This window comes from Stylophora pistillata, chromosome 6 (assembly GCF_964205215.1).
Source record: "Stylophora pistillata chromosome 6, jaStyPist1.2, whole genome shotgun sequence".
Lineage (NCBI taxonomy): Eukaryota > Metazoa > Cnidaria > Anthozoa > Scleractinia > Pocilloporidae > Stylophora > Stylophora pistillata.
The window spans coordinates 28,732,047-28,743,673 of record NC_142524.1 but is presented as its reverse complement, the minus strand read 5'-3'; the positions used below and the strand labels follow the sequence as shown (position 1 = coordinate 28,743,673).

General features: G+C 40.0%; 1 protein-coding gene, 1 long non-coding RNA gene and 1 pseudogene across 8 annotated transcripts in view; 2 read left to right on the top strand and 1 right to left on the bottom strand.

The window, feature by feature from the left end:
• Window positions 1-1,828: 1,828 nt before the first annotated feature.
• On the bottom strand, window positions 1,829-8,194 carry LOC148729273 (uncharacterized). Of its 4 annotated transcripts, none has more exons than XR_016002581.1 (5): window positions 8,041-8,194; window positions 7,530-7,675; window positions 6,849-6,925; window positions 3,470-6,502; window positions 1,829-3,097 (listed from the first exon to the last, which is right to left on the bottom strand). It is a non-coding gene; the product is annotated as an uncharacterized LOC148729273 (long non-coding RNA). The 4 variants fall into 4 exon arrangements; XR_016002580.1 differs by having other exon boundaries at window positions 6,873-6,925; XR_016002579.1 differs by lacking the exon at window positions 6,849-6,925.
• On the top strand, window positions 3,009-7,538 carry LOC148729274 (uncharacterized; annotated as a pseudogene). Its single transcript, XR_016002576.1, has 2 exons — window positions 3,009-3,129; window positions 3,629-7,538. The product of XR_016002576.1 is annotated as an uncharacterized LOC148729274 (transcript).
• A 64-nt stretch (window positions 8,195-8,258) lies between the features above and the next one.
• Window positions 8,259-11,627, top strand: part of LOC111329073 (sacsin-like) — a 29,429-nt gene continuing 26,060 nt past the window's right edge. For 2 of the 3 annotated variants that reach the window (XM_088763496.1, XM_022933676.2), the window contains exons 1-3: window positions 8,259-8,398; window positions 8,772-8,838; window positions 10,257-11,623. In XM_088763496.1, the coding sequence (XP_088619622.1) occupies window positions 10,393-11,623 (1,231 nt within the window). In that variant the 5' untranslated portion in view covers window positions 8,259-8,398; window positions 8,772-8,838; window positions 10,257-10,392. The remainder of the gene's footprint in view (window positions 8,399-8,771; window positions 8,839-10,256; window positions 11,624-11,627) is intronic. The other variant, XM_088763495.1, reaches the window with a different exon arrangement.

The following is an 11,627-nucleotide window of genomic DNA, read 5'->3' as shown; positions in this document are numbered from 1 at the left end:
AATAAAAGCGAAAAAACGCCATTTCGCAAAATAGTAATTCTGTCAAAATTACGACTTTGCGAAACGAGTTCTGTTATGGTCAATAGAATGAGAGGTGACCAGGCTCTTAGAAATATTGATCATTTTATTAGTGGAAACATTTTGTTTCGGACGAAGAGGACATATTTGCTAAATAAAGGCGAAAAAAACGCTATTTCGCAAAATACTGTAATTCTGTCAAAATTACTACTTTGCGAAACGAGTTCTGTTATGGTCAATAAAATGAGAGGTGACCAGGCTCTTAGAAACATTGATCATTTTACTGGTGGAAACATTTTGTTTCGGACGAAGAGGACATATTTGGCGAATAAAGGTGAACAAACGCCATTTCGCAAAATAGTAATTCTGTCAAAAATTACCACTTTGCGAAACGAATTCTACTATGGTCAATAAAATGAGAGGTGACCAAGCTCTTAGAAATTTTGATCATTTTATTAGTGAAAACATTTTGTTTCGGACGCGGAGGACATATTTGCTAAATAAAGGCGAAAATACGCCATTTCGCAAAATTTCGTCTCGTTTCGTTTCGTTTCGCAAAATAGTACAATTTCGTTTCGTTTCGTTTCGCAAAATAGTATAAGCCGGGGGATAGACATATCACTGCGATCGCCGTTCAGTGATATGTGTATCCCCATTATATCTTGTGGATACACTTTGGATACACATATCACGGCAATCGTAGTCAGTATGTGTATCCCCTTACTAAAGCAAGCGCTTTTATCTGTCCAGCAAAATACTAGCTAAGTATGGCTTGTAAGTGTATTATTGAGTCAAAATTAATAGAAGTGTGATCTAACATCACTGCGATCGCTTTTCTGTGATACGTGTATCCCCTGATGTTTATTGATATATATCACTGCACGGTGATTATAGTGATATGTGTATCCTGGCCTCTCTAGCCCAGTGCAATTTCTAATCAATAAAATATTTCAAAATCGCACTCATAGGCACAGTGGGAAGCAAACGTTTGTGATATGTTGGGATACACATATCAGTGAACGTTGATCGCAGTAAAATTGGTATCCCTGGCCTGTAAGCGCTTTTGTTTGGCTAGACACTTCACCAAAAACAATTTCTAATCAATATTTCAATTCCGCACCCATGGGCGCATATTTATAGAACCAGGAACCCTTTCTTAAATACAACAAATTATTCCATTAGGCGTAGATGCTACGTTGATTTAACTGTTCTCACGCAACGCTTCTACCCACCGGAAATTCCTCTATTAAACAATGCCCAAATTAGGAAGTTGGACCTTGTATACTTATATTTATGACCTTTCTTTCGCGGGAAATTCGCATCTTACGAGAATTATTAAGATGGATGCCACAAAATATTCAAATCTGGTTCATTATTTGAGAGATAAAGAGTATCCAGAGGGCGCAAGCAAGCGTGAAAAAGGAGTGTTACGGAGACTTTCGAAACAGTTCACGTTTGATGTTCAATCAGGCTCGCTTTTCTACGTCGACCGTGGTAACGATGGATTAACCTTTAACCGCATGGTCATTCAAGAGGAGGAAAAGGCAAGAGTTTTCGATAAGTGTCACTCTTCACCTTTTGCGGGCCACGCTGGGCGGGACAACACCATACAAAAAATTAAGGAGCGCTACTACTGGCCCTCTTACTACAAGGATACTGTTGAATTGGTAAGTTTAATAAAATGTATAGACGTAGAGGCATTGGTGTTGCGTAACATTTGATACCATCACGGTCTGTCACAATTCATGCATCTTAACACTAGCGTTTCAGTGGCAATTACTATTTTGGATTTTTTAGAGTTGGCACTTACTCAAATCAGTCTGTCAACTTTATTGGTCTTACTATGTAGATATTTGCAATGTAAAGTTGATAAGAATAAATAAAAATAATAAGATCGGCGAACGGGAGAAGTAACCCATGCAAAGTGCAACCCTGAAATGTAATTATAAATCTAAAAGGAACTATAAAATTTAAATAAAAGTAATAAGATCGACGAACGGGAGAAGTAACCCATGCAAAGTGCAACCCTGAAATGTAATCAAACATCTAAAAGGAACTATAAAATTTAATGTATCGCGATAGATCAACTCAATAACTAATTAGATCAATAAAATTAAGAACGATGGCACCTCAGAGGTAGCATTTGCAGGGCATGTCAATATAATAAGTGGTGACCAGCAAAGTTAAATCATAGTTCTACTAAGTATGGTTAAATAAGTGACTCATAAAAAAATTTTAAACGAACTTAAAACGAGACAACTTGTCATAAGAAGCTAGATTGCAGATAAAATTCCAAGGTTTTACATTTCTATTTAAAAAAAAGAGGCCTGAAAAGTCGCGGTTTTGCAAAAAGCGGGCTCAAGTAAAGAGCATGATTCTTTCAGCGAGATCAGCCATGTGAAATAATCAGTCAAATTTGTGAATTCGGTAGTTCCCAGTACTTGTGAGACACAGCCATATAATAAAAGGCATTTAACAACAATAATGGTAAAATATTTATAAAACAATGACTTTTCTTTACTTCCAATAGATGTTGTAATAAAAGAATCTGAGGCTTCTCTATGTTCTCTCAATGCTTCTCTAAGTGTGGCCTTCTCTTACACAAACAGATTCGAAATTGTGACCGGTGTCAACGTAATACCAGTGAAAGCAAAAGTTACGACGTGCTGCATCCCGTGAAGGTGGTTTCTAAAGTTTGGTACCTAGTCGGTATTGATTTAATAGATGCCGGCAAGGTTTCTGCCCAAGGAAACCGCTATCTTCTGACAATGACGGATTACTTTAGCAAGTATGTCGAGGCAATTCTTCTGCCAGACAAGAGTGCCGTAAGCGTAGCAAAGGGCCTTTACAAAGCATATTGTCGCCATGGAGCCCCTGCTCACATCATTTCAGACCAGGGTAGAGAATTCGTTAACCAGGTAGGTCAGCGTTTTATACAACGGAAACCTTTGACAGACATCTGTGTAGCGGCTTGCATGACGTTGCTGCATTGTCTCTGTTGCAGGTGTGCGAGCGCTTCATGACAACATTTGGTGTCCACCAGAGGATCGCGTCAGCATATCATCCGGAGTCTAATGGCCTAGATGAGAGATCAAACCAGTCAATAAAGAAGTGAGCGTTGCAATCATTTTCTGTCTAAAAATAACTCTTAACTCCTATCAGTGACATGAAAGAGGGCATGACATGCTACCTAAAATATCATTCAGCTAAGCTAGTGCTTTCAAAGTTTATTTCCATTCGGTAATGTGCTTGGGATTCCAGTGTTAAAACTACGGACTGAAGCGAATGCAAAGATGTTAAATATTACATATTATCTGAATTACAAGAGCAGGTAATACATCATCTAATTACTACCTACCTAATGTTCTTATTCCAGTTCGTGTAAAATGGTTGGTGCCAATCATTTTCCACGAACTGGAATAAGAACATTCTACCGACAACAATCACTCACTTGACTCTGATGATGACTTCCGCACAGGTTGTCGAAACGTCAGTCACTACCAACGACAACAGTCCTTCTCAGGACCACACTCACCCGGACGATCAGCCTCCACTTTCACATGTTACCCCTGGGTTCAAGCCATTTACTGCACTTGTCACTTTTGTTTAGTACCCTTAGGAAGATTGCGGATGACCACGATCGGGATTGGGACGAGTACACGGATGGTGCTCTTTTTGCAATTAACACCAACAGATCAAACACCACCAAGTTCAGCCCATTCTATTTAATGTATGGTAGGCATCCACGTTTGCCTCTTGAAGTCCAAAAGTATGTAATGCACGTCGATAACGACCCCAGCGAAATTGAAAAACTGGCAAGGGAATTAAACTCAGAGGATGTCCTCCAGGAGCATGTGCAACAAATGACAGCCACAAGAGATGCACTTTTCCCAAGAGTGCAGGGAAACATAGAAGCTGCACAAGAAAAGCAAAAGAAGCAGTTCTTAAAAAGAAAAGGAGGCTTCGACTGCACATTGAAGAAGGGTGATGCTGTTCTACGCCGCAATATGCTCCAAAAGACAAAAAAGGGGCACAAAATGGAAGACCAGTGGACTGGCCCATACACCATAGAAGAGGTTGACTTACAAAAGGAAACCTGCAGGTTACGTGGAAAAAGTGGAGAAACGAAGAAGGATAGTGAACATGAAAGACCTCAAAGCGTACAGGGTTCAATCCACAGCTCAGCAGACAGCACAACCACCATTGCAGCATCCTCTCTGTTCTTCTCAGCATTCAGCGACAGCACCCCAACATCAACAACAGGTGCCATCGCAGCAGCCAGTACCATCTATGCAGCCTGCAACACCATTGCAGCAGCCAAAACAATCCCAGCAGCTATCGCCAACCAAAACGGCCACAATACAGCAGTTAATGTCATCCCAACAAGCACCATCCAAGCAGCCTACACCACACCAACAGCCAGCACCACACCACCGGCCAACACCAATGCCACGGACAAAGGTTCCCCAACCAAAAGTACCACCCAATCAGCCAACACCAATGCCACGGACAAAGGTTCCCCAACCAAAAGTACCACCCAATCAGCCAACACCAATGCCGCGGTCAAAGTGCCCCAAACTTCAAGCACCTTCCAAGCAGCCAAAAGAACATCACCAGCCAGCACCTTCCAGCCAGCCAACACAACCAAATCAACCTACACCTTCCAGCCAGCTAACATCACCTAATCAGCTAGCACCTTCCAGCCAGCCAACATCACCTAATCAGCTAGCACCTTCCAGCCAGCCAACATCACCTAATCAGCTAGCACCTTCCAAACAGCAAACATCACCTCATCAGCCAGCACCTTTAAACCAGCAAAAATCACCTAATCAGCTAGCACCTTCCAAACAGCAAACATCACCTCATCAGCCAGTACCTTTAAACCAGCAAAAATCACTTAATCAGCTAGCACCTTCCAAACAGCAAACATCACCTCATCAGCCAGCACCTTTAAACCTGCAAAAATCACCTAATCAGCTAGCACCTTCCAGCCAGCCAACATCACTTAATCAGCCAGCACCTTCCAAACAGCAAACATCACTTAATCAGCTAGCACCTTCCAAACAGCAAACATCACTCGATCAGCCAGCACCTTCCAAACAGCAAACATCACTTAATCAGCCAGCACCTTCCAAACAACAAACATCATTTAATCAGCAAGCACCTTCCAAACAGCAAACATCACTTAATCAGCAAGCACCTTCCAGGCAGCCAAAACCACCAAATCTGCCAGGGGCTCTGCAGCCGGCAAAATACCAGCCCTTTGAACCAAACAAAAAAATACAGAACATTTCAAAGAAGGACATTGCTTCCTGCTTTGACAAAGTAATCAAAGGTCACCTTTCAGAAGTACTCAGTGGCACCAAGGAAAGCTGGCAACATGAAATTTTCCATGGAAGAATATTATCAGACAGGGATAAAGAGATGATTGAAAGGGTAGATCTCAAGTTCAATGTGCCATTTGGGAACTTTGAGGAAAATCAAACATATCACATGGTAACTCTAATAGCAAAGCACTTCCCGAAGGTCATTCAAAAGTACTTAATGGAGGTACTTTTACCAGAGGCTCTAATTACCCTATGTTGTCAGCAATTACAAATTACACACAACCAGGCTGAGGATCTCCTAGAAAGTGGTGGAAAGCAAGAGGCAGATGCATTCCTGCAAAAAATACAACACAGAAGTAAAGGAAAGTTCTTGAAAAAGAAAAAGGCCCCGAAAAGAAAAATGCAAGGAGTTGAAGAAGCTGAAGACGAAGTTAAGTTTTTGAAACAGGCTAGGATGGACGAAGCATCTATTGCTAAAATGCAAAGGCCTACATTTAAACTGAATCAAGAAGATGTAGACATAATTGGCAAAAATGCAATGCTTACAGACCATCAAATACAAATGGCCCAAGAACTGTTGCATCGCCAATTTCCTTATATCGAGGGGCTGCTGTCTCCAACAATTGGGAAGGCAGAACAGTTTCCAGTGATGCGGAACAGCTTCATTCAAGTGCTACACACTGGTGGTAATCACTGGGTTTGTGTCAGTAATATTGGATGCAGCCACAACAACCAAGTGAAACTCTATGACAGTCTTTATAGTGGAATTGCGCCATTCACCAGAGAGCAGATTGGTGCCCTTCTTTTCAACCAAGACAGCAATGTCATTGAAATTTGTGTCCCTCCTGTTGACCAGCAAACAAATGGGACAGACTGTGGAGTTTTTGTGATTGCATTTGCCACAGCACTCTGCCATAATATGGACCCCACATCACTTAAGTTCAACAGGCGGGCAATAAGGGCACATCTCTTAGATTCCCTTAAAAATGGATACATTGGCATATTCCCCTTTGAGGAAAAATCAAGCGTTGGTTATGAAGAGACTGTTGCCATGCCAGTGTACTGTGACTGCCGCCTCCCATACAATCCAACCAAAGACCAGATGGCAGAATGCACCAATTGCAAGAAGTGGTTCCATCAAGCTTGCCAAAAAATTCCTGACAAAGTTTTCAAGTATAAAAGGTTTCAATGGAAGTGCAATAACTGCCAAATTGCTTAGATACAGACATCTATTTTTTAAGGCAAATGGTTATTGAAAAGATTAGGGACTGTCAATTTTTATGTGGTGGGGTGGTAGATAGTCACTAAAATATGTGATGACTTCCCCTTTTCATCAAAATTTTTCCCTGCCCCCACCCCTTGTTACCATAATTGTGTGACACTTAAGAGTAGTTATTTGGGTTAAACCCCTTCCTCTCCAAACTGACCATTTTTATTTGGTTGGCTCCACTTTCAAACCAACTGTTCTGGCATGACCCCCCTGAAAACTATTAAACCCCCTACCTCTTAAAACTGAAAAAGTCTCACCACTCAACAAAATGTCAGGCCAAAACACTTCACTGTCAACTCGGGCTAAAATACTAGCACAAGAAAAAGGAAAAGTAAATGATTTTGGCAATGGTAATTCAATGAAGCCATTGTGCTAATTGTCAACTACATAAAATACAAGAGTTTTACAGATGAAATCAATACCATGGAATAAATCATTAAAAAGTATCACAATTTGAAAAAGAAAAAAAAACACCATTTGTTAGTCATTGTTAACAAGCCTATCCATAAATGCCTTTTTCCAGAGGGTACTTCCCTTCTTGGAGTTTGTTGATATTTTTTTGCATTGTCTGATAGGTTTCACTTCTGTAACAAACCCAGTTTTAGAGTTTGCCCATTGATTTACAGGTGGCTTGTTCACAAATTAATCAGCATTATTAGGCTTTGAAACAATGTTAAGTTTTTTTGTAGTTTTACTGCTATTTTACAAGAATATGTGACATTTATAAAGTAGAACAAAAGTTTGCTCTGAAATATTTATTTTGGATAGTACATATACATTTGAGGAACACTGAAACATTGCAAGTAGATATCGCTTACCATACAGTGGATATCACTTTACTAGTAGATTAATATTATCAGTTAACAATCATTTTCATAATCTATGCAGCCATGTTGACTTATCAATAAAATTACCTGATCTTTCGCATGTAGTTCAAATTAGTTGGCCTGTTGTTTTTATCAGCACTTATTAGACACAACAAAAACAGTGCAGAAAAATATCCAGGCTGTCCATACTGGCAAACACTGGAAAACCAAGACTTCGGTTACCATGATAAGGACTTGGTTGTCCAGGGCCGTACAGATTTCAAAACAAAAACAAACAAAAAAAAACAATATCAACAACATAGAAGCCCCGTTTAAAAATGAATTCAAATGGTTTTGATGTATAGTGAGTGATTGATGTGAACTACGGAACGTGAACACGAAATAGTTTCCAAACGCGGTAAAGTTCTAGACCTTTAATCCACCAAAACAACTTATTGCGCAAACACACTTTTAAGTTGTCGCAAACGACAGGACAAACGCTAGTTTCGAGCAGTGGCTCGAGCGAACTAATCGTTGGTACTTAAATTAAATGCTGGCGTAACGACTGAAATCCATGTAACTATTTTAAAGGTTTTGGAAATATAAAAACACCTCTTACCTTGTTATTCAGTTGCATTGTGATCTTCTTCCGTTTATATTTTGGATCGGAAACTTTAAAATATAAAACCACAAAATTTGTTCCTCGTAGCCACCATGTTTTCTTTGAAGCTCTAAGAGGCCCGGGTGCAAAGCTTCAGTGTTTTGTGTATCCCTACCAGGGGTACACATATCACTAGTGACATGTGTGCGGGGATACACATATCACGGGGGTACACATATCACTGTGACGGAATATAGAACTAGTTTCTGAGATTGCCGATTGGGATAGTGTAGGTTATTGTAATAGGACATTAAAAAGTGTTATAGTTCGAATATATAGATTTGAAGGGATGTTTAAGACGGAAAGGAAGATTGAGGTAAGTGTCATTTATGTTGTTTGATATGCAGTTTAACTTTTTGGCTAACGACTCAACTAATTTTAGACTTAGTCCAAGCTCGTAGGGTAGACAAGCCAAAAGCTTTATGAACACCAAATGAATAGGAATTTATTTTCTGGGAAACATTCCAGTTATACCAGGAAACATTTTCGATGATTAAGAAAATCTGAACTAAACAATTTTCTGACTTTTCAAATTTCTGGGCGGAGGAAGAGACTCTATCAGATTAAGTTTGCACTTCCGATTTATAGCAGTACGGTCTTGAAATATCGCGGATCCGGGATCGGCAAAGTACAGCTTCAATTAAGGCATTTCAAGATTCCTTTCTCATTTCTTTCTCATTTTACTGCAGATCTGACATAATTCCGGCAAAAAATACTAACCAAGAGGTCGGCAAGCAAATCCCTGCCGTATCTGCAGTAAGTTAACTTTTATTCTTCGATTCATATACACCGTATTTCCTCCGATAAGCTCCGGTCAGGCGCTTATCTAAACACCTCAACAGACAGAGGCTTGTTTTGTATGAGACCAGGCAATTTATCATCGGGTGGATAGCACAGTATGTTTTGCTCACACTTATGCACTTCATAGTGACTTATTTTGTAGATGGCGTCAGACCATTATCTGAACAACTGGGGTCTGATTTACGTGTACAATGATTACACGTGGCGATCATGTAATTTTCTTTCCTATCAAATTTTTTTGATAGTAACTGTAGAAATCCTCATATGCTCAATGGTCGAGGGCTATTGTCAATTTAACAAATATCGTCCATATTGCCGTGCGTCTGTTCAATAATAGATCATAGGTAACAACAAAGTAGTGCTGAAAAGAAAGTGGCACACAAAAGTGGCGAAGCCCCCACTAAATACAATATAAAATTTTAAAATAAGGATTTCAATTTTACTCATCCTTGTGCAAACATTAGAGTGGTTTAAGGCAAGCTGGCATATACTATCAGGCTTTCAGAACTACTTGATGTTCTCTTGAACCCACTGAACAGATAGTCACTTAGATCTGTTGGCACAATTAACTTTAAACAACAAACATATGAAATACATATATATGAACTGTGGTTATGAAACGTATATGTGCACGATCCTTCGCAGTAAAGCACTATTTAAGCAATAGTGAAAATCAGACCTGAAAAAAAATTCAGGCCTGTACGGGATTCGAACCACTGACCTCTGCGATACTAGTGCAGCGCTCTACCAATTGAGCTAACAAGCCAACTGGGAGCAGGCCATCAAATTAATTCGACATAAACCCGTAAGATGATAAATCAAACAACAAACATATGAAATACATATATATGAACTGCGGTTATGAAACGTATATGTGCACGATCCTTCGCAGTAAAGCACTATTTAAGCAATAGTGAAAATCAGACCTGAAAAAAATTCAGGCCTGTACAGGATTCGAACCACTGACCTCTGCGATACTAGTGATACTAGTGAACCACTGACCTCTGATTTTCACTATTGCTTAAATAGTGCTTTACTGCGAAGGATCGTGCACATATACGTTTCATAACCGCAGTTCATATATATGTATTTCATATGTTTGTTGTTTGATTTATCATCTTACGGGTTTATGTCGAATTAATTTGATGGCCTGCTCCCAGTTGGCTTGTTAGCTCAATTGGTAGAGCTTTGCACTAGTATCGCAGAGGTCAGTGATTCGAATCCCGTACAGGCCTGAATTTTTTTCAGGTCTGATTTTCACTATTGCTTAAATAGTGCTTTACTGCGAAGGATTGTGCACATATACGTCACAATTAACTTTCGTGTTTTTTAGGCATCTTTAATACTGTCTACTTACCTTGTATTGCATGTAGATCTTTGTGAGTAACAAGTACATCAAATGAGCAAGATACAGCCAGATGTGTATGGTCCTCTGGAATTCCTACAAAATATGTTATTCAGGGTATTGAGAGTTCTCTGTTGGCGAAGAAAAGCACAGTAATAATAACCATGGCATCTTCAGAAGCTTCAACCAGTGCAAGTAGCCTGCAGGAGCAGAAAAAGCAAAGGCAGATTGATGTCATGTTTCTTTGTGATGAGTGGAGATCTTTGAAGGGTGGATTATCAACTTTCAATCGTGAGTTTGCCATTAACTTGGCAAAAGCGAGGATTGGCAGCATGAAAATCCACTGCTATGTCTCAAAAAGTAATGATCAGGATAGAGAAGATGCCAAAGAACATGGTGTAAATTTAATCATAGCTCGAAATGTACCTGGTTCAGTCGACCCCCTCTCGTGCTTGATGTCTCCACCCTCTGAGCTTCCAAATCCACATCTGGTGATAGGCCATGGAAGAAAGCTGGGTGGTCCTGCATTTTGCCTCGTACAGAATACAAAGTGTAAATGGATTCAATTTGTTCATGTTTGCTGTGAAGACCTAGGAAAGTACAAGAAAACAAAAACAGCTACAACAGATACAATTGAAGAGAATGAGAAGAAGCACAAGATGGAAATCGATTGTTGCAAAGCAGCAGATGCAGTCGTTGCAGTTGGCTCACGTCTACAACAGAAGTACACCAGAAGTCTGCCAAATCTCGTAGTGGAGATTATCACCCCTGGAATCTTTGAAAGGTTTTGTTGTGAATCACAGTCGGCTATGCGTAGCTTAGTAAAGAAATTTAATGTGTTCTTGTTTGGCCGAGCTAGCTTTGAGGATCTCTCCTTGAAGGGCTATGATATTGTTGCAAATGCCATAGGTTCCCTCAGAAAGGACTTTGAGCTGACATTTGTTGGTTCATCTCCTGGTGAACATCAAAAAGTTGAGAAGTGGTTTCTTGAAAACACTGACATCAACCGCAACCAACTAACCATCCGTGGTTATTGCAGTGATCCAGAGGAACTCAAGATGATGTTCTACCAGTCAGATTTGGTCGCCCTACCTTCCCGTACTGAAGGCTTTGGGCTGGTTGCCTTGGAGGCCATATCTGCTGGAGTTCCTGTTCTTGTATCTGGTGAATCTGGAGTGGCTGAGGCTTTGAAAGAAGTAGAAGGTGGAAACACTGTTATTATTGAATCAGATGAGGATGCAGATGAATGGGCACAGAGGATTAGAGACACATCGGAAGAAAGTGCAGAAAAGAGAAGAGCCAATGCCATGAAGCTGCGAGAGAATTACAGGGAGGTTTACTCTTGGAGAAAAGAATGTGAGAGATTCAGTAAAATGATTGAAAAAGTTATAAAGGGTGA